This window comes from Alligator mississippiensis, chromosome 7 (genome assembly GCF_030867095.1).
Source record: "Alligator mississippiensis isolate rAllMis1 chromosome 7, rAllMis1, whole genome shotgun sequence".
NCBI lineage: Eukaryota > Metazoa > Chordata > Crocodylia > Alligatoridae > Alligator > Alligator mississippiensis.
The window spans coordinates 38,505,943-38,528,553 of record NC_081830.1 but is presented as its reverse complement, the minus strand read 5'-3'; the positions used below and the strand labels follow the sequence as shown (position 1 = coordinate 38,528,553).

Genomic DNA, 22,611 nt, shown 5'->3' with positions numbered 1-22,611 from the left:
TGTGAAAGACCATCCCCTCTTGAACACCAACACTTGGAGCTCTGAAGACTCTTGTCCAGACCCACAGCGAGTCCACTACATAACCTTGCGGATCTCTGAGATGCAAGGATCTCTTGTGGCAAGGAGTTCTGCTGCTCACCCTGACATCCAGCTTTCATTACTCCAATCCTTGTTCTTGGATTAGGAGTAGGGTGAGCGGAGGTGCCCAAGTTACCTTCTCAGAACCGGGTGTTTGTTGGTGTGTGCCTAGCACAAGGCTGCTCAACCTTTGGCTTGTGGCCAGATCTGGTCCATGGAGCTATGTCACCTGGCCCCTGGGGGCTCCCAATCAGTCCAGAAATATGGTGGTAGAGGAGTGGTGGCTGCATTAATTGCTGCTCCCTTGCTGCCAAATTTCCAGACCGGTGCAGGGGGTGGAGTAAAGTCCTGCAGGCTGGATAATGTGGCTACATGCTAGATTGGGCTAGTGGGCAGCTGGATCCAGCCACACAAGCTCAGGCTGCTGTGCTGGATCACACCCATGGACCAACTCCATGTGGGATGCAGCCCATGGACAAGCCTTGCACTTTGCATCTGGCCTGTGAGGCCAAAAGATTGGGTACCACTGGTCTACAGCATCCCCTGGTATCCCTCTTTTCTCTAGGCCCCATGTAACCCACAGCCCTCAAAACACCTCTCCAGGAAAGGGGAGTGGTGCTGACTCCCTGCAGGGGCAGCAAAAGGACTTGCTCACTAATGCAAAGGCAGTCAGTGGCTAGGAACAAAAGCCAGGGGGCTCTGCCCCCCCCCACCAGACTGCCTCTAACTTCAGGGAAACCTGACAGTGCCCTGACAGTGCTGTAGTCAGTAGGTGCCACAATGCTGTAGGCAGTAGTGGTGGGGGAGCAGGACAAATCATGCTCCCATCACATCAGCTCACAAGTTGACCCCTGCCCCAGCAGGCAGGACACAACCTGGTACTGTAAGTCCCATTTGCTGCCTGCCACTGTGTGGCTCTTACAGGTAGCCTGAGCTGCCCCATCTCTGCTCCTCCCCTTCCTACGACATGACTAGGTTAGCCAGCCTACTCCCTTACCTTACTAGGGCCAGCACCCCTCAGAGTGCACCATGATGTGCGATTGTCACCTCTAAGGTAGCCAGGAGACAGAACTGTGTGCCTGAGAGACTTCATGCTGACTGGAGAGATGGCTCGCACATACACACACCCTCACAACCTGTCATCCTTTCTAAACTGGGTGGAGCCCCCTCTTCCCCAGTGCACTAGCTGGAAATAGGGTGGGCAGTCCCTCTTGGCCTTTGTGGACAAGGGCCTCAGGTGATATGCTGATATGCAGGGCTGGAGGATACCTACGTGTTTTCATGGTAATGGCTACGTTTGGCAAGCTGCTGAATTTGGCACTGATCCTTCCTCTGCCGTCCACCAGTTCAGTGTACCTGGAGGAGGAACATGTTAGTCATATAATTAGCACAGCTGCCCCCCAGGTGCTCCCCCATGGGTATTCACACTAAGGAACACTTGGTCACACACCCAGCAGACAACTCCATTATTTGCCTGGCAACGACTAAGGGCAGCATCCTACCTGAAGGAGGAAAAAAATGTCCCCCCTTCAGAGTATGGCCTGACCCAGGGGCAAATGCATGGGGCTGTAAGAGACTGGCATCAGCACTGGATGCAGATAGCTTTTTACATCATATTTCAGGTAGTTTCTACTTATCCCTCTGGAGAGCAAAGCTTGGTGCTACTTCTGTGCTACAGAACAGATCTAATGCAAAAGCTAGCACCATCAAAGCTTGCAGAACTCCTCCAGGGTACCATTGACCCCTGCAGCAGGCAGGGACCAGGACACCACAGTGACAGCACAGCACCAGCAAGGGCCCCCTGCTCCTTGCAGTATATGGGGCCAGTCACCAGACATAGACAGCTGCCTTGTGGAGAGATTTCACTGGAAGGTGTCTGGGGTGGGGTTTTCTAAGCCCCTGGGGGCAGTGCAGCTCTGGACCTCTAGCTCCTTTCAAATCATCATGGAAATCAGACCATCTGATTCCTCAAGCACATCTGAAAATGCCCCTTTGCTGTTTCCAAGGCATGGTGAAAGATTAATGACAAACCAGAGCATTGGGGAGCTGTTGGGAGCTGTTCTGCACTCACCTGGCTGTGCTGGTGCTACCAGCTGCTACCCATGCTGAATGATAGCACATTTGGGAAATGAACAAGTACACACTTGGGATGAGAGGGACCAAGACACATGGTTCAGACACAACCTGGTCTGTGCTTGACTGCAGTCGTTTTTTGCTGCTGTGGCTAGGCAAGTGCCATGTATTACATCTGTGCTGAGCTGGGGCGCTGGCAGCCACAGCTGTTACCTGGGGGCCTGTGAGGGCTCCTCTGAGATGTCATGGTCTGCGAGCAGGCGCAGCTCAGGCAGGAAGGCTGGGGGCAGCCTGTTCCGGAGGATGCGGGGGTGTCCCCCCTGGCTCCATCGCCGCTCTTGTGTCCCATCCCTCTGCACTGCGGGTTGGAAGGGGTTAGGCTTAGCTGGAGCCAAGGCAGCGAGGCAGCTGAGTAACTGGAGCATCGTTCTTCCAGTAAAGCTACAGCATTCCCCAGGGCCCATCCCATGCTGTCTGCAGACTTGCAGGCTTGGCCACAGCATTGGCCTGAGTGCATGCCCAGCATAGTCCCATGACCTCATGCTGTCACTCTGTGTATTGCTTCCCTGTACCAGGTCTCTTCTCTTGGTGCCAAACTGCCCCCATGTCAACACACACCTGGATACAGACCCGGCTGCCTTCACACACCCCCCCCCCCCAACAAGGCTGTGAGGCCACTGTGTAGAACAGGGACAGCCATACATGTTGGCTGTTAGATGGAGAGTGCTGTACACAACCAACATTCCTATACCATGGTGGAGTGCCTGCAGGGAGTGGCAATTCTCTGCTTTCAGGGTATGCATGTCCTGGGGTGCAGTCATCACATGCATTCCCATCCCTGTGTCACAGCTGGGAGTGGATGGGATTTCTCATCATGTAGCACCCGTTGCAGACACCTCTACCTGTCCAGATGTTCTCTGCCACCATTAATCTCCCATATGTGCTCAGTTCCTCCCCTACAGTAGCTTGAGAAGCCAGGGGAGCAATGAGGGTGCACTTACGGGTCATGACATACAGGTGGGCCGGGTCGCTGTGCACTTGGCCTTGCTCTGTGTTCTGGACGGCTGTCACGGACAAACGGTACCTCTGCCCTGGCAGCAGGTCACGCACTGTGTAAGAAGACAGCTTCCCATTGGGCACGTAGCGGCTCTTCACACTCTGGCTGGTGGTGACGTTGATGATGTAGCCCTCCACTGAACTTGAACTTGCTGGTGGCTGTTCCCATGTCATGTAAACTGTGGTGGCACCAACCCTGGAAGCAGTGAGGTTCCTAGGAGGGAGGGGCCCTGTTCCAGATGCAGGGAGGAGGGGAGAGGGGAGTTGTTATTCAGATGCATTTCAAAGTGAATCCCTAGTTTGATCACACCCTTTTAGCCCAGGTTTGTCAGCCTCTCCTAGGTAAAAGGCTGAAACTCAGTTTCCTATTCCCTATGGCTAGTAACCCTGCCCCTTTGTCTGCCGACTCGGGCTAAGTCACTCTAGCCAAGTGCTGTTAACCCTCCCGTGCCATCTCACAATCTTCATCAGTTACCAGCCCAAAATGATGTACAAGTTCACCCACAATTCACTGGAGCAGCTCAGCCTCCTGTAGTCCAAGAGCTCTGCAATATGTCCCCAGCTTTCCTAGCCCTATTTGTACAGGACTTGGCAATATAGCAGCGCAAGGCTGGGTTGGGCTATCGTGGGGGCAGAGTCAGGTGCCTTTCCCCTGCAGGAACACTGGCATGAAGACCCACCCCCCAGGGCTCTGCTTGCATTTAAGGCCAGTGCACACCAGCTGGGGCTCTCTGATGCAGAAGCCTGCAGCCTAATCCAGTAACACAGTAAAGGGAGTTACAGGTGTGTGAACCCTTACCTGCCCCACCACAGCCAGGCTCGGAAGGGGCCTGGGCCATTCAGACAGCACCTGTGTGGCTTCAGGAGGTGCAGAGCTCCTTTCTGCTCAGGGCCTGTGGCTGCGGATCTACAGAATCCTTTGCTCATGCAGGGTTCTGCTCCAGGCCCTCACCTCTTCTGCAGCAGGGCAATTCTAATCTACTGCTGGAAGTGTGGGGCTGGAACCTCAGCTTGTGCCAGTGGCACAGAGGGGCTGGGATGCAGCAGAGCACACAAATTGGAGAGCAGAGCTCCCGTGTGGTTGGCTCCTCTGCCTGCCCCAGGGGCCCTTGGGCCAGGATGTGGCTGGTGCCCAGCTGCACACTGGCAACCCGTCACTTGGGCGACTACAAGTTAGGAGACAAATCAGCCCCAGGAAGATGCTTCATGTCTTCCCCTCAGCTGCACTCAGCAGTCACTGAACTCAGGATGTCTTTGCTTGGACAATAAACAACATCTGCAGAGGCACATGCATCTCCACCTATCCCTGCCCCTCTGCCAGCCTCAGAGCTACAGCCAACTAGTGCTGCTTTGTTGAGATGGCCAGGGTGGGGCCTGCAATTGCAAAGGGTGACCTGGGCCCTAGGATTGCAGGGCTGGAGTGATTGCAGGGCTGGTTCTCCAAAGCAGGGTGTCCTGCATGGGTTGTCTTTGTATTTGCTATGCTCTGGGGACCCCAAGGACCCCTCTGCCAACAGCAGAGTCAGGGTGCTCTTGTTCTCTTGCAGGCTGCTTGACAGAAGCAGGAGAATGGGACTGTGGAACTGTTCTGCTGATGGTTGGGTCCTGAAGACACTCCAGTAGGACAATACCCCTTCCTGATGCCCTCTGGTGCCCTGACCAAGAGTACAGGGCCCTGGCCTGGGTGCAATGCCCTCCTCCCAGTGGAGCTGGTGTTGTCAGGACACTTCCCAGCACACAGTGACACCAGCCTGATGTGCAGAGACCATGACAGCAGCTGCTGCTGTGTGCTGGGATTGCATGTCAGGCTGGATGTGTTGGCAGGTTGCTCAGTTTCCCCTTCCTGGGAGGGTTATTGACTTTGGAGCCAGGCTCACCCCCCAGCTGGAAGAAAAAGCTTTCAAGTTGTCCTCTGTGTGTTCACTGCCTCAAAGGTCTCTGTTCTCATCCCTTTAGCCACGCACTTATGGACAAGTTCTAAACAGGTTGATTCAGGCCCAAGGCTGACTCAAAGACACAAGCAGTCAGAGACCTTGAAGTACCTGGGCACTGGATGGAATCTCTCTGGGATGCCATGGTCTCTTTCAGAGGCACAGCTGTGTGCTGCAACACTGAGGAAGGGACAGGGACATTTGGTCACACTCACGTGTCCACACGTGGAAGGGAGCTGTGGCCAGGCTCTCTGAGGGATGGTCTTCTGTCCCCACCCCGCTCAGGGTCGTCACATGGATAATGTACCTTTCTCCTGGCTGGAGGTCCCTGAGAACAAGGCAGGAGGGAAGGGCACTAATTAATTAAGTCATGTGGGTCTCTGCCATCCACTTTAACTCCTCTCTGCACAGTCTCTCCCCACCTGGTGTATACTGTACTGGTAACACTGCATTGGGCCTATGTCCTTTCCTGCTTGCACTTTCCAGCAGTGACTAAAGCCATAGGGTGCTACTGGATAGGTTATAAACCATGCACCCTTCCCACCCCGACTCTGGTGCACCAGACCCTTCTTCTGGAGTGGAAGCCGGTTCAGCAAGGCTGGGCAAGCCTGGGAGCCTCCTGTGGAACATGACAGACTATTTATTCCCCAAGGTCTTCATGGCATCCTGGGCTGGTCTGCACTACAAGGGTCTTGCTGGCACCACTATGATTGGTACAACTAGACCAGGAACACTTGGAACAGGGACACAGCTCCTATCACCAAGGAGTCACCAAGGAGAGGTCCTTCATTGGTGCAGTCAAACCACTGAGTAATCCCTGAATCACCAGACATGCTGAAGAGCACTTCTGCCAGCACAAGCTACTGCTGCATGAGGGGTCCTGGTGGCAACACTCCTCACTAGGCTGGCAACACTAGTGAAAGTATGCACTGCAGACACTGCATGTGACTGCAGTGACACTGAGGTCACTTAGTGTCAGTGCCATGAGGCAGGGGACCCTGGGTGTGAGCTAGAGAGACCTGCCAGGGCCAGTCCAGCCAATCCCTTTGCTGTCAGTGTGACCCTTGGCCTAGACCCCACGGCTTGTGTGTAGGCACTGCTGGGCTTCAGCCAACATCCCATCCACAGCTCTGTTCCTGCAGGACCCTGTGCGAGGGCAAGGAGACAGAAGCTCATGGGTGATTATGGCAGGTGGGTTTTCCCATGCCATCCTTCACTGTCCCCTTGCCAGCCACATCCCACCCTGTGCTCACCAGAACGTGTACTTGGCCACGCTGCTGTTCAGCTCCACAGTGTGGTGCTCCACACCGCCAGGCTGGCGGATGGAGACACGCACCCTGCTGACAGTGGAGTGCTTGAGGCGGTGGAGAGCCCACTGCACTGTGATGGCACTGGCCGTCACGTTGGTGATCTCAAACCCCTCCACGGGGTGTGGTCCTGGTGGATTACAGAGAGCACAGGCAGGGGCACGGTGATTAGTCGCCAAGCAAAGCTGCAAGTCCCCCCTCAAAAGTCAGGCCCAACCCAACCCCCTTGACTCCTGTTTCCTGGGGGAGTCTATTGTCTCTGGAGCACATCCCCGAGATCATGATATGTCCCTTCCTGGCTGCCTACAATACAGTCTCTGGCTTGTTGTTTGGGCCATCAGCACACCCTGCAGAAGGGACAGGCAGACTCCCATCTCCTGGGCAGTTCAGGGCAGCAGTCCTGTGGCAAGGGCTACCTGGAACAGTCCACAGCCGTACCACCAGGCAGATGGGCTGGTGCCTGCCCCTGCTGCTTTGCCTTCACCCAAGGAAGTTGTGGGAGGGTAGGGGGAGTGGCATGGAACTGCTTGAGGGTGAACCCAATAACTCAGACCAGCAGCTCCACAGGAAGGCTGTGTGGAAGATATTCAGACTGGCAGGAGAAAAAGCCCCTACACAGGCAGCATCTCTCATTATTCCTGGGTATCAGGTCTCATGCCTCCACAGGAATCTTCACAATTCCCCAATATAGGAGTATGAGGGGAGATACATCGGCACCCTAGACAGGCATGAATAGCCTGTGCAGCCCTGTGTAGAGGCTGCAAGCAGGGAGGCAAACAGCAAATCCCATTTGCAGCAGGGCAGGAATCCCCTGGCACAGCATGTAGTTAATGCATGGCGCTTGTTGTCATGGGAGGGTGCAGAGGCTGACAGTCTAACTGGGTCCATAAAGGGATTAGACCTATTCATGGAGGACAGACCCACTGACAGCTATTCAACAGAGCACTCAGGGATGTAACCCTACACCAATGGTGGATGCTAGACTGGCTACAATGGGATGGATGATACTAGATATGTCCTGCACATATGCTCTCCCTTGAAAGCATCTACTACTTGCCACTGTCAGAGAGGAGATACAGGGCTGGATGGATGACTGGTCTGACCCAGCATGGCACTGCTTATGTTCCTACGGAAGAGACCAAGGGAGATGTTGGGGGCCAGTGGGCAGGGTCAGCTCTGCCACTGGCTTGATGGGTGAGCTCAGGGAGCCCCCTGAACTTCTTTATGGTCTCATACATGAGGGCCCTGACTGCTTTTGGGGCCCCTGGTGTTACTGTGCCCTAGACTCATCCTCCAAGTGGAGGCAGGCTCAGCCCAGGGAGAGATGGCACCAGCATTCGTGAGAGACACAGAGAGGGAATGGGCTCTCAGAAATGAGCCAGATGGGGGGAGAACACAGCACTCAGTGGCCTTGGTGTCTCCTGATGGGGCTCTCTAACCCTGCTGAGGCTCTGGCCTGCTAAGGAGCAGCATAGCATGGCCCGACAGAGCTGGAAGGAAACTGGTCATTTCTGGGGGGGACCAGACCAAAGGGGAACCTTCCCAGACAGCCCTGGCCTGCTACCAAGTTTGCTGATTTTGATAGACTACTGGAAGGACCTCAGACAGCAGAGGCCTGGGCCTAGCTGACCCCAGTGAACGTGCGGTGAGGGGCTCTCAGCTGACTGGGGACACAGCCTGCTTGGTGGGTGCTCTGGAAGTCACCCAAACCCACTTTCTGGGCCCCCTCTGTCTCTTGCCATCCTCACCAAGACCATGCTCTCACTAAAGCCTGTGGAACAGGGAGCTTGAACAGAGGCAGCTCTGCTGCTCCCCCATCCCTGCCCCAAGCACCACAGCTGGGAGTGTGAGCTCCTGTGGGCTCCATTCTTCATGCCCTCCACACAGAGCACTGGACTATTAAACACAGGAATTGCCAGAGCAGATCCATTCACCCCTGCACCAATCACTGAGAGCAGGCAGCAACCCTGTGATGGACACTCATGGACCCAGCCTCCTACTAACCCTGGTGGTCAGTGGCTGTTGCACGCCCAGCAGGATTTCTCTCACTGCTGCATTGCTCCTCCCTCACCTGCAGCCTGACTCTAGTCTCATTGCCCATTTGGAAATCTACTGAAGTTGAGGGCTCAGTGAAATTGTGTGGTGACCTGATGGCTTACTTTCAAGCAGGGGGATACAGCATTGCCTCTAGCTGGCTTTACATTTGTTGCCTTCCAGCTCTGGGAGGCAGAATAGACACGAGTGCCTACCCTACTGCTCTGGAGACAGTATGGCCCCTCAGGCCCCCAAGATGTTGCCCACTCTTTCGATGGAATCTTCTCCAGGTCTCCCACCTTGAGACTTTTTGTTTCTGCTATCTCTTTCCTAGGTATGGGGCCCCAGCCACACCTGATAACCTACTACAGCATTTTAGCCACCATCCCTTTCCCTATTCCTCCCAATGCCATGTCTGCAATTTTGACTGCAGCCCTGTAAGCAGCAGGGGCCTCTGTCAGCCTGCCAGCAGGTCCCTTTCCAGAGCTCAGCAATGAACTGGGAGTCCTGCCAGGTGCAGGAATAATGCAAGTGGTTCCTTCTACTGTGCACAACTTTGTGTTCAGCAACAAGCTTTGCCTGCTGTGGTGCCTCCCGTTCCCGTAGCTGCTGTCGGTCTCTCTGCAGCTCCTCACAGTCCTCTGGTCCTGACTGACCTAAACAACCTGGTGTCATCTTCTGGCATGGTGGCACATGCCCAGCATTAGCTTAGGTGCCAGACTGGGGTGAGCATACTCACAACTGTATCCCCCAGCAGACACTACTCACTAGTGCGTGTGATCAGCGTGATGGGCCTGCTGATATCATTCTTGTTGTTCACGTTGCGTTTGACTGAAAAGACAGAAATATTGTAGGCTCTGCCGGAGGCCAGTGCCCGCAATTGGTGGGCAGAACGACTTCGGTCCACAAAATCTGTCCTGCGGTAAGAGCCGTCCAAGGATACGTACGTCACGGCGTAGCCGTCAGTCAGCTGCTTGGCGATTGGGTCCTCAGGTGGGTGCCAAGAAATCAATACACCAGTGTCCTCCACCCCTTCCACCTTTAATGAGGTTGGTGGCAACAATTCTTCGGGGTATCGGTAAAAGCAAAGGGGAGAGCAACACCGTAAATCTTTAGAGAACAGACCCCCATGGCGAACCGTAGCGCAGAAGTAATGGAGACCCGGGCCTCAGCCAGCCCAGAGCTGGGCGCCCTCAACTGTCACTGTTAAATCGCTGTAGGGCAAGTCTTGCAGACACAAGGGGCAGTGACTAACTCCTGTGATTGCCCTCTCTGTGCATTACAGCATTCGCTAGAGGGATCAGCCAAGATCAAGGCCCTATTGTGCTAGGAGCTGCACACACATGGGAAGAGCGATGGGCCTCATCCTGGAAAGCCTACAATCAAAGGTGATGAGACAGACACACGGGGTGTTAGCATCTGTTTTAGAGGGGAAAACACTGAGGCATAAAGAGAGTTGGCCAACATCACACAAAGTCTGTGGCAGAGCTGGGCATTTAACTCATGTCTTCCAAGCCCCAGGTCAATGTCTCAACCACCAGGCTATCCTGCCCTCGTTAGCGCATTGCCACATGGGAGCACTTAGGAAAGTTCATCAGAATCAATTTTCAAAGTGACCAAATTAAACTGGACTAGAGCCCCATGAGGATGCTTGTATTTGGGATTAAAGGTGGGTTATTTTGCTTTACCTTACTGGCATTCCAGGAGGTAAAATCAGCTCAACTGAGCTGAGGCCACAGTAATTCTGAACTGGCATGTTTACACCGGGGATGGCTGCAGCTTCATTAACCCACTTCCAGGTCACACATCAGCTAACATCAAGCATCCATGCATGGACATGCTTGGACTGGGTTCAGCCCTTCCAGAAGGTGCTCAGCTCCTAGCACAAAGGGAGCCTAGCTGGCACCTTCCATCAGCAGCAGTCACATCTGCGATGAGCTCTCCCAGGTAAGCAAAGCCCAGCTCCTGTGCTGGCTGTTCTAGCAGCTCCACGGGCACATTCAGCCCCAGGCCAGTGCCAGCTGATGTTGCTTGTGCAGAACAGAGCCCTGCACACTGGTCAGACGCTGCTGCGTCCTGGCTCCCTGCATGTGGGCATGTGCCGGTGTCTCCTGTCTGGCACAGCTGTTCAGCACCATTACCTTTCTCGCAGTTCTTGCCTGTGTAGCCCACTTTGCAGGTACAGCTGTGGGATCCATTATAAGGCAGGCAGTAGCCTCTGCTGCCACATGGGCTGGAAAAGCAGGGATCGCTGGCTAGAGGAGAGGAGCAAAGACAACAGGGTCATGGCCTAGTGCTGCTTTAGACATGCATATGCCCACGCCCTCATGCTGCGGCCTGTGGATAACCAAGCTCCGCGCATTCACCCACGATGACACTAGCTGGAAGACCTTCCTCGGCAGTTGCTAGCTATGCTGTCAGATGTAACACCTAAACACCTATGACTTAGTGGGGCTAACAGAGACCTGGTGGGATTCATCCCATGACTGGGCGGTACATATTGAGGGCTATAGATTGTACAGAAAGGACAGGTCGGGGAAAAAAGGGGGGGGGGTTGCACTTTATGTCAGTGAGCAATATACATCAACCCTCATCAAGACAGAATCCGAGGCTGAGGAAGTAGAAGGATTGTGGGTTAGGCTACATGGGGGGCAAGGAGAAAGGGATTTGGTGGTAGGGGTCTGTTACAGACCCCCACACCAAGGGGAAGAAATAGATGGGGGGCTCCTGAGGCAACTCTCGGAGACCATAAAAGCTAAAGAGGCGGTAGTCATGGGGGACCTAAACTACCCGGACATCTGCTGGGAGACGCAGACAGCAAAGTCCCATCGCTCACGCAGGTTTCTAACTTGTGTACAGGACCTCCACCTGACACAGGAGGTGTATGGTCCCACTAGGGGGAATGCCATACTGGATCTGGTATTGGCAACGGGAGATGACATGATAGGGGACCTCCAAATCGGTAGCTATCTGGGAGACAGTGATCACCTTATGATAGAATTCAACATAAGACGGCGAGTGGGTAAGGTAACTAGTAGGGTGAAAGTGCTAGACTTTAGGAAAGCTGATCTCATTGCACTCAGGCGATTAGTCAAGGAAGCACTGCAGAGTAGGAGTTTTGATGGGATGGGTGTCCAAGAAGGGTGGCTGTGCCTAAAGGAAACGATCCTTTGGGCACAAAGCAAGACGATCCCCGAGCGAGGCAAAAGAGGGAAAGGGGCCAGGAGGCTTCCATGGCTGACCAGAGAAATCCAGGGCAGCCTAAGGGCCAAAAGGGGAGCACATAAAAAGTGGAAACAGGGTGAGATCACTAAAGATGAATATACCTCCTCTGCTCGTGCTTGTAGGGAGGCAGTTAGGCGGGCCAAAGCTACCATGGAGCTGAGGATGGCAACCCAAGTAAAAGACAACAAGAAATTGTTTTTTAGATACATAGGGAGTAAAAGGAAGGCCCAGGGAGGAATAGGACCCCTGCTAAATGGGCAGAAGCAATTGGTGACAGATAGAGGGGACAAGGCTGAACTCCTCAACGAGTTCTTTGCCTCAGTGTTCCTAAGCGAGGGGCACGACAAGTCTCTCACTGGGGTTGTAGAGAGGCAGCAGCAAGGCGCCAGACTTCCATGCGTAGATCCTGAGGTGGTGCAGAGTCATTTGGAAGAACTGGATGCCTTTAAGTCGGCAGGCCCGGATGGGCTCCATCCCAGGGTGCTGAAGGCACTGGCCAACGTCATTGCAGAGCCACTGGCGGGAATATTCGAATGCTCGTGGCGCACGGGCCAAGTCCCGGAGGACTGGAAAAGGGCTAACGTGGTCCCCATTTTCAAAAAGGGGAGGAAGGAGGACCCGGGCAACTATAGGCCGGTCAGTCTCACCTCCATCCTTGGTAAAGTCTTTGAAAAAATTATCAAGGCTCACATTTGTGAGAGCCCGGCAGGACAAATTATGCTGAGGGGAAACCAGCATGGGTTTGTGGCGGGCAGATCGTGCCTGACCAACCTAGTCTCTTTCTATGACCAGGTTACGAAACGCCTGGACACAGGAGGAGGGGTGGATGTCGTATACCTGGACTTCAGGAAGGCCTTCGATACGGTATCCCACCCCATACTGGTGAACAAATTAAGAGGCTGTGATGTGGATGACTACACAGTCCGGTGGGTGGCGAATTGGCTAGAGGGTCGCACCCAAAGAGTCGTGGTAGATGGGTCGGTCTCGACCTGGAAGGGTGTGGGCAGTGGGGTCCCGCAGGGTTCGGTCCTTGGACCGATACTCTTTAATGTCTTCATCAGCGACTTGGACGTGGGAGTGAAATGTACTCTGTCCAAGTTTGCAGATGACACAAAGCTATGGGGAGAAGTGGACACGCCGGAGGGCAGGGAACAGCTGCAGGCAGACCTGGATAGGCTGGACAAGTGGGCAGAAAACAACAGGATGCAGTTCAACAAGGAGAAATGCAAAGTGCTGCACCTAGGGAGGAAAAATGTCCAGCACACCTACAGCCTAGGGAATGACCTGCTGGGTGGCATGGAGGTGGAAAGGGATCTTGGAGTCCTAGTGGACTCCAAGATGAACATGAGTCGGCAGTGTGACGAAGCCATCAGAAAAGCCAATGGCACTTTATCGTGCATCAGCAGATGCATGACAAATAGGTCCAGGGAGGTGATGCTTCCCCTCTATAGGGCGTTGGTCAGACCGCAGTTGGAGTACTGCGTGCAATTCTGGGCGCCACACTTCAAGAAGGATGCGGATAACCTGGAGAGGGTACAGCGAAGGGCAACTCGTATGGTCAAGGGCCTGCAGACCAAGCCCTACGAGGAGAGACTAGAGAAACTGGACCTTTTCAGCCTCCGCAAGAGAAGGTTGAGAGGCGACCTTGTGGCTGCCTATAAGTTCATCACGGGGGCACAGAAGGGAATTGGTGAGGATTTATTCACCAAGGCGCCCCCGGGGGTTACAAGAAACAATGGCCACAAGCTAGCAGAGAGCAGATTTAGTCTGGACATTAGGAAGAACTTCTTCACAGTTCGAGTGGCCAAGGTCTGGAACGGGCTCCCAAGGGAGGTGGTGCTCTCCCCTACCCTGGGGGTCTTCAAGAGGAGGTTAGACGAGTATCTAGCTGGGGTCATTTAGACCCAGCACTCTTTCCTGCTTATGCAGGGGGTCGGACTTGATGATCTATTGAGGTCCCTTCCGACCCTAACATCTATGAATCTATGAATCTATGTGGGCAAATTACATACCTGTCTCACAGTGGTAGCCAAAGAAACCCTCTGGGCACACACACAGGTAGGAACCACTGTAGTTTTCACAGTCCCCTCCGTTTTGGCAGGGACTCGATTCACAGGCATCTACCTCTAGAAAGAGCACAAGCACATTGGTTCACACACCTGCAGAAGATAGCACAGGACAACTCTGCATCCCTCACAGAAACCACAGCTGGAAATGTGATGGATGAAGCATGCATGTGAAGAGGGGCTGTGAGAGCAGCATGTATTATCTCCAGGAGCACCAAGATGGATAGCCATTTAAGGGAGCCCTAGGGCAGACAGTGCACAGCCTGGGGAGCTAACTGCAGGCCATAGGCTCATTCTGAAGGCTCCTTACATTCCCTGCCTCCATGATCTGCAGCCATGTCCCAAGGTACTGGCTCACAGGTCCTGACATCCCTTGCTCAAAGCCCAGGAACCTCGCCGTCTATAGGCATCCATGATTTCAATGCAGAGGTTACACTATGCTGGTAGGGAAAGGCCAAGGTGTTGTCATTGAACTCCTCTTGAGAGTACTGATCCTTCTACCACTGCCAGCTCTCTTTGTGGGCCTATGAAAATTAAGCTCCATTATCCAGCTGGTGACTAGGGGTAACTGCCTATCCCCTCTCCCCCTGTTTGCAGGTCACTAGTTATAACTGGGCACTGCTGGATTGCAAATACTATTGTTTGCAACCTAAGGGTCAGATCCTCCGCTCCCCCCTATCAGGGCAGGATCCAGAGTCCAGTGAACTCAGCAACAGCTTTTCCATTGACCTCAGTAGACATTGGCTCCGGTCCCTCAGTCTTTTTGCAGGTCAGCAGCAGCAAGGCTCTCATGACATGAAGCTCTGAAATGGGTCTGGCCCCTCCAGCTCCTGACTTAGCACAGCAAACCAACTGTATGCTGGAAAGGTTTTCATGAGAGAAGGGCAACATTTCCATGCACTGAGGTTACTTTGTTGGGGTTTTTAATTGCTGACTGGTGCCTGAAAGGGACAGGCTGAGCCTGGGCTGAGCAAGGTTATCATTAGGTACGAGGCCTACCCAGTTCTGCCACCAGAGCTGGAAGGCTGGTGCTGGGCTGAAGGGATGAGGCAAGGTGCCAGCTGCCATGAATGAGGCTCTTAGAGAGGCCTCAGGCCTCTGATCCCTGCACCAAGGTAGGAACAGTGTTTCAGTTTATTGTAAGCCATATCCAGTAAAGAGACAAGGCAATAGGGCTGGTTTGTAACCAAGCAATAATGCATGGCTGGACCGTGTTAAAGGCACAGCAGCTGTCTGTGAAGAGTCACTGGTGTTAAGGGACCATTATGACCAGAGCTAGGAGCAAAGAAAAACCTCTCAAGATACAGTGCTGAAGTGAGCACCTCACAAAACTTCCCCTCCTTTTTTGCCACAATTTGAAATTTTCTAATTAAAAAAAAAATAAAAAAAAATGAAATGCCTACCAGTCTCACAGTGGATTCCCATGAAACCATCGGGACAAAGACAAGCAAAAGATCCTGGGAGATCTCTGCAGGTTCCTCCATTCTTACAAGGGTCGGACTGACATTCGTCGATCTCTGCTCAGCAGCCAAAGGATAATACACACGCGTGCAAACATTAGTTTGGGATGGTTTAGGAACAGCACATCCTGTTTCCTGCAGGGGTTGGACAGGATAACTCACTAGACCCCTCCCAACCCTACAATTCTGTATGTGATGGAAACACAGCCCAGTGCTTAATGGTAGCATGGAGTGATCTCCTGCAGGCCTTGCTCACATAGGTGGCCCGGTGCCTAGAAGCCCACAGGCTTAGTGCCTGGTTGTGCTGACATAGAGAGGCCTGGTTTGCTGGGCAAGAGCCCCCATTGGCAGGGCCATTCATTTGGGTACTGCTCCAGATTGATGTTGCTGCTCTGATGGTACCAAACCACAGCAAGAGGGAAACAGGGTAGGAGCAGATGCCAAACAACCCAGTCTCACTGCTGCTGAGGAAGAATACTGAATGTCTGTGCACTGTCTTTGGAAAACACAGTATGCCGACTTGTGCTGTGATTACAAGCTCCTGCTTTTTCCTTTTAATTGGCTCCACTCCCTCTCTGCAGCAGGAGGATACAGCAGTCAATGCAATGTCACTCACACCAGTTAAACACACAACCTCCCTTTCCTACACAAGTCAGTGCTTCTGCCACTCATGGATGGAACGTGTGGCAGTGAGAAGAACTCTGTTCACATGACCTTGCTCAATGCTCCCAGCAAGCTAAGTTCTATATTTCCCACTGGGGAGGTGTTCAATGAGAGATGTGCTATGGTCCTTGCTAATGCACAAAAACAGAGCTGCACCCACCAGGGGCTAGGAGCAGAGCGATGGGAGAATTTTGCTTGATCTCTCTGGGAAAATGTCCCATTTCAACCACACATTTCAGGTTTTCATTGAGGCAGGGGAGAAAAACATTGCCCACCTGGGAAAAAAATCGGAGGGGGAGGCGGTTGATCACAAATCTTTCACTTGATTTAAGAATGTGGGCCTGGAAGGAGCCTCCTGGGCCATTGAGTCCAGGCCTCTGTGTTTGCAGGCCACATTTACACAAGGAGTCCCCAAAATTGCCACTTAAAAACATACACCCAAACTCTTCAAGCCTTCAGAATTACAAGGCATGACAGCAGAGAACACCTAAACACCCTACAATGTGCCACAGGTAAGAGCAGAGGAGATTAGGGCACTGCCAATGCCCTGCCACTGCAGTGACAAGAGACACCATGCATTAATATATGCTCAGATCCTAGGGAAAAGGATCATGGCTCACATTCCTGAGGAAGGAACTCCTCTCCCCCTCCACCCCACAAGCCTTACCAACGTGACATAGGGAAAAGACTTTTTTCTGAGCCTGAATTTGGGAGAGTAGCTAGGAACCTCCAAGTTCTCTTAGTACTTACAGGAGCATCAGCACAACCCAGCCTTAGCTATGGCCCATGTCCCAGTGCTGCAGAGGAAGATGCACTCTCCCAATAGCATGACGTCAGTGGCTTTAACAAGGGAGAAAAATATATTCCTTCCTGGTGTTCAAGCTAAGAATCAGCATAAGCCCTAAAGCAATGGGACTGCCTGACACACACAATCCTGGACCCAAAGATGGGGAATGCCCATACACAATTCCACAAACACAACATATGGATTGCTGGACCAAGACCTCCCTGCCTACTATACCGTCCCTTCCAGAAGCGTTTTTGCTATGGAATAAGAGTGCTTCATTCCAAAATGGCTTAAGCGAATTAACTTAAGTGGGCCCAAGGCATGCTTATTCCAGAATGCAAACTTCTGCACAGGTTGCTAATCAGGAATGGTCCATCAGGAAGAGCTGTTTCACTCTAACTCCACACCCCAGCTTAACTGGAAATAATTTTCATGTACAAGCACAGCCTAAGGCCTGGGTAAACCCAATCACAGAATGATCCTCCTGGGCAATTTCTGCATCTGTGTTTGGCCAGGCCAGGCAGTGTGAGGAGTGTGGGCAGTGTTTGGGGAGTGTCTGGGCAGCATGAAGAATGCCTGGGGACTCTTGTTATCATGCCCAATCATGGGTGCAACCCCCCTCAAAGCACATTCTCACATTCTCTTACCCAACTCACAGTGGAGGCCTGTGTATCCTGCTTCACACACACACAGAAACTCAGCAATACGGTCCTTGCATGAGCCCCCATTCAGACAGGGCTGAGACCTGCACTCATCAATCTCTGTGGAGCCAGGGCAGTAGGGTTGAAGGAAAAAAAAAGGAAAAAAAGAGAGGCTTATTGGAAGCGAAAAGTCCAGGCCACACTGAAATGTGCCTCCGGGTGCCTGCACATGAGCATCCCCAGCACATAGTGTAGGAGAGATTGTGCAGGCAAGTGCCAGGCCCAGGTACAGAAACCAGGAAGGTGACTAGAGAAACAGGAAATGTGGTCGGGGCAGTAACTCACCAGGGTGAACAAATGTAGTAACTGTAACCAGGGAATCTCATGGTAGCCAGCCCAGGCTGTGCGTTGGGGGGGTGGGACACACTAATTCACAGCCCCAGCTCCCTGGCACACAGAGCAGTACTGACCAGGCACACAGAGACCCCAGTCAGCTGCCAGAGGACAGAACTCAGGGGGCAGGTCAGTGGGGCTAAGGGTATTGGGGGTACTGGGTACCCCGGCTGGCCATGGCAGGCAACCTGTGAGCCACTGTCCTGAGTGCCTCATCCCAGCACAGCTCTCTGCCAGTCCCAAGATACCCCAAGGTGGCTTTATTCAATGCTCCCCTCCCTCTTCCAGACATCCTTCCTCAGTAGCCCAGTGTCCTCTCTACCTGGTGCTGGCTCCAGATCTGCTGCAGTCTGGCAGAGATAGCCATGAGGAGAAAAGTTTAAGGGTGGCACGCAGAGCTTCCCCTGTGGTGTGCAATGCACTCCCTTTGCCACTACGTGGTGCTTGAGACACTACTTTTGCCCCTTGTACCTGTGTCCCTGATCCCTGTTCTGCTCAGCTCGCCAGGGACAGCACGCTGTACAGCTCCCTGCAAAGCAGCTTACCATCACACTCCGGGGGGTCGCTCCAGGTGCCCTGGGGACTGCACACACGGGGGGCATGGTGACGGCTCAGGACATAGCCCAGGTCGCAGTAGTATTCAGCCAATGAACCCACCCTGGTGGAATTGAACATTGCCCGGGCATGCTTCACCTCGCTGGGGACCCCACAGTCCACCTCTAAAGAGAGAAATGAGGGCCAGAAGAGTAAGGAGGCTCAAGAATAGGAGTCATCAAAGCAGCAGGGCAGGGAACCAAAGCACATCAAGGAGATCCTTCTAATTTACATCCCCAGGATGGGCCCCAGGAGCGACAGCCCTCCCACCTTCCAGACATGTGCCCACTGGACCTGGGACTGCTTTGGGAGCTGACCTGGCTATGCCTGAGGCCTTCCATCTGCCGCAGTGGGGCTGAGGGCTGAGAAAGCCTCATTAGTCTTGAGATGCAGCTGTAGGCTCAAGAGCTCCTGGCTGGAATTGAGTGCTTTTCTACAGCATCCCCTTGCAATGTTTTGGCATGGCTGCAGTGCCAGGAGAGTGCACTGAGGCCTGCAGGCTGGGCTTGGGAGAGCCCAGTTCCAGTGCTAGAAACCTCAGCTTCTCTGCTGGTGCTCCAGCTTAGCCAACCTGGTGGTAAGTGTATGGGGGGGATCCCCCAGTATCTCCAACACAGGCAAAAGCATTACAGGTAGGGAGGACACTGTGCCTCTGTGAGGCTAATGCTCCAGGTGATCAATGGTTGGGGGGGCATGTGGTCTTGTCTACCAGGGTCAACCAGACCTCAGGATTAGGTATCATAGCTTTCCTCGGGCATTAGTGCAGATGAGGCACAATAAGGAAGACTGCCTCAGGCTTTCCTGGCCTTCTCGTAATCTTCAACCTCCCACCACCCCTTGCTGAACTTGCCTCCTTCTTTAACAGGTGGCAGTATCAGCATGAATTCAGGCCAAATTGTATAAACTCAGGCTAACAACACGGAGCAACTAAGGGAGTTGCCCGAGGTCGCTTGGGAAGCCTGCACAGAATTGCAGGCAGAGACCCTATACCTCCATCCAGCAAATCCACATCCCCTCCTCATCCATCCCTGCAGCCCTATCCAGGCAGGAGGCTGGGACGTGCCTGGGCAGTTCCAGCATGGTAAGGCTGATGTTCTGGACACAGTCTGTTGGGCTGGCCAGGCTTGGCAGGTGCTCTACTTGGTCCTACTCAGGGCTGGAGCTAGGTCAGACCTTTCAGTCTGTTACCTGTTTGGCAGTGCTTCCCTATGTACCCAGAGGGGCATGTGCAGATGTAGTTGTTGCCAAGGTCCTCACAGGTGGCTCCATTCTCACATGGGCTCAGGAAGCACAGAGAAGGGGCTGGAAAAGAGCATCCCAGATAGACATTGCCACCCTGCCCTCCCACTTCACGCTACCTCTACAACAGTACCCAGAGAAGCTCAAAGACCCTAGAGACAGTCCAACTACATTCACCCATGCCAGGGCCAGCCTAGAAGCAACCACCATAGGATGATTCTCTAGAGCTCTCTGGTGGGCACATGTAGCAGCTGGTTTAGACAGGGACTGCAGCAGCCAGTCACTGAACCTGTTGGATGCTGCTGCAGGCAGCCCTGTTCTCTGTGTTTTGTGCCTGGTGGATCCATCTACCACTGAATGCTACAACCTATCTAAATGATGCCTTTGCCACCTGGGATTTATGCCAGGAGTGTGGGAATTAACTGAGACCCTTCTCCAATTACTAGCCCACCAGCCAAGTGCTGGGCATCAGTCATTTGGTTACTGGCCTGTGGCTCCAAGCTGGACTGGGCCCAAGATACCCCCTGCCACCCAATCTCTCAACGCTCGTACCAATTTCACAGTGTCGTCCTGTGTAGCCTGGAGGGCAGTCGCACTTGTACTTGCCAATGTAATGGAAGCAGGTGCCCCCACTCTTGCATGGGCCAGAGGCACAGGGGTCTGGTTTGCCTGTGGGCACAATGAGGTACAGGTTAGGTTTCAAGCAACACCAAATCCCTCCCTGCTCTCCCCCTGCCCCTGGCAGTGCAGTACCTATCTCACAGTGCTTCCCTGTGAAGCGGTAGGGACAGGCACAGTAGTATTCTCCATCTGCCTCCTTGCATGTGCCCCCGTTACGGCAGGGCCCAGAGCTGCAGAGCCGTGGCCTGACTGAAGACAGAGCACAGAGAGCAGGAGGGTGTGTGTGTGGGTTATGCATCCTCAGTTGTGATGGAGGTGGATTGGATTCATGCCCTCTCACAGGCTGACCTGGGCACTGCCTCACTCACAGCCCAGCTTGCCCTCTTCTGCCTGCTGAGTGATGGACTTTGGGCCCTTAGTTTGAAGGTGCTTGTTCCTTTCTGGCCTCAGCTGTCAGACAGTATTGCTGTCTGCTGATGCACAGCATCTGCTTTACACTAGAGGGAGCTGCAGCAACTTCCATGCATAGGCACCCTGTGAAAGCAAGACTATCACGGGTCCTTGTTGTGAATTAGGAGAAAGGAAGTTAGCTGTGTTAGTCTGCAGTCAGGCAGCATTAGGAGACCCAGCTCTTACTCCTGAATGCAACTAGCAGTGAGGCACGGGCTCTCTGCCACAGCTGTGAATTAACATGAACGTAGTCCTCGGAAGCATGGGGACAACCCCAGTGACCAAAGGACAAGGACTGGCAGTTCATCTGCAGACTCCTTGGCTACAAAAAGCCACCTAGAAGCCCTGCATGGCTGCACTCCCCAGTCAAATGTTGCATGCCACTGGCTGCAGGTCAGGGCTTGCTGAGACACTACATCCTCAAACCATCTGCAAAGTCCCTGCTTCTGTCTGTGGGGAACAGGATGGTCCAGAGTTGCCTCCTGAAGGGCAGCAGTCCTGTTGCAATCCCTCACTAGAAATGAGCATTACTGTTCCCCATGCATCCCCAAGGATAAGGCTCTAGGGCCAGGAGGAGTGCTTCACTGCTGGGAAGGCTGGTGGAAGCAGTGGTGACATGGTAGATTCCAGGCAGCTGCCAGAGCTCCCCACTGTCTTTATGGGGCTGGTCTTCTGCCCCAGATTCTCTCTGCTCCAATGCAGACCCTCCTCCGGCTTGGCAGGAAGGGTACCACAGATGCTGAATGCAGCCATTTGCTTTCCCCAGTTGCTGCTGTGTCCCACAGGGCTAGGTCTGCTGAGCCCAGAGTAACAGAGGGCTCAGAGCTCCCCACATACCCTCCCACTGCCCCCCTTGTGCCTGGACCGGGGAGTACCTTTCTCACAGTGCTGGCCCAGGAACCCACGGGGACACTCGCAGGTGTATGAGTCATCATGGACCTCACAGGATCCCCCATTCAGGCAGGGCTCCGAGTCACAGGGGGATGGTACAGCTGCAAAACCACACATGGGTTGCAGAGGGAAAATGGTAAATAGCAAACTGAGAAGTCCTCAAAGGCCAGTGAGTACAGGAATGGTTCTGGACTGCTCCTGGCCTAGTCATAGGGATGCCCAGCCCCTTCACACTTGTGCCTGGCCAGGCAGCTGCTTGGCTCACCGGGGCCTGTGCTCATCTCACTCAGGATGGCAGCACTTGGATTGCTGGTCCACATCTGGGTCACCCTGCAGCCTCCCCAGACATGTCGCAGGGAACTCCTGGGCACCTGCAGACCTGACCCCGGCCCCTTCACTACAGCTGATGAGTCTGGGATGAGGGTGCCTGCAGAGCCTGGGGCACCATAGCTCCTCTTCTGTGGGTTGGAGCTGAGGACACTGGCCCACCACATCACCACAGGGGTGAAGGTGGCTGTGTGGAGGCTAAGGGTCATCCTCACAGTTGTGTTGGAAACATGGACTCCAGAGTGGAGTAGGACAGATGAGTTAAGCTCCCAGAGGGTCTGTAGCCCCCCAGAGGCCCTCCAAGCAGGCTGGCTCTCTAGCTGTCCTCATGTTCCCCAGGCAAATGTTTTCCTTTGGTATCATTCACTCCACTCACACTCATAGCTCCTCCATCCTTTTCCTCATGCTGGAGCAGCACAGTCAGGTACCTATTCCTGAGCACACTTGGGAAGCAATTGCCCTGCTCCCAGCTCCCCCTCTGCTGCAGGTCATACAGTCACTTCCCCTCAGCCATGCTTCACAGAGTGCCAGCTCCAGGCCAGATACTCCCTTTCCCCTTCCCCCATCAGCCTTTCCCTGCAGGCCACACTCACAGTGGTTGGTGGTATAGTCTGTGTGACACACGCACAGGTAGCTCCCTCCATACTCCATGCAGTAGCCCCCATCCGGGCACTGAGTGTTCACATTGCATGGTGTTGTGGTCACTTCTGTGAGATGAGAAACAAGAGCCACTGCCTGTTAGTGACACCTCCATGTGTCAACATCAGGCACTTGG

At 53.7% G+C, this 22,611-nt stretch overlaps 1 protein-coding gene across 6 annotated transcripts in view; it reads right to left on the bottom strand.

Moving 5' to 3' along the window:
* Nucleotides 1-22,611, bottom strand: part of SNED1 (sushi, nidogen and EGF like domains 1) — an 87,401-nt gene that overhangs the window by 7,085 nt on the left and 57,705 nt on the right. For 3 of the 6 annotated variants that reach the window (XM_014598783.3, XM_019486080.2, XM_059730869.1), the window contains 16 exons: nt 22,430-22,543; nt 21,494-21,610; nt 20,301-20,417; nt 20,100-20,216; nt 19,497-19,610; nt 18,260-18,433; nt 17,328-17,441; nt 15,174-15,287; nt 13,717-13,830; nt 10,621-10,734; nt 9,248-9,544; nt 6,392-6,575; nt 5,354-5,466; nt 3,153-3,437; nt 2,365-2,509; nt 1,352-1,434 (listed from right to left, as the gene is read on the bottom strand). In XM_014598783.3, the coding sequence (XP_014454269.1) occupies nt 1,352-1,434; nt 2,365-2,509; nt 3,153-3,437; nt 5,354-5,466; nt 6,392-6,575; nt 9,248-9,544; nt 10,621-10,734; nt 13,717-13,830; nt 15,174-15,287; nt 17,328-17,441; nt 18,260-18,433; nt 19,497-19,610; nt 20,100-20,216; nt 20,301-20,417; nt 21,494-21,610; nt 22,430-22,543 (2,316 nt within the window). The remainder of the gene's footprint in view (nt 1-1,351; nt 1,435-2,364; nt 2,510-3,152; nt 3,438-5,353; nt 5,467-6,391; nt 6,576-9,247; nt 9,545-10,620; nt 10,735-13,716; nt 13,831-15,173; nt 15,288-17,327; nt 17,442-18,259; nt 18,434-19,496; nt 19,611-20,099; nt 20,217-20,300; nt 20,418-21,493; nt 21,611-22,429; nt 22,544-22,611) is intronic. The other 3 variants (XM_059730866.1, XM_019486081.2, XM_059730867.1) reach the window with 3 other exon arrangements.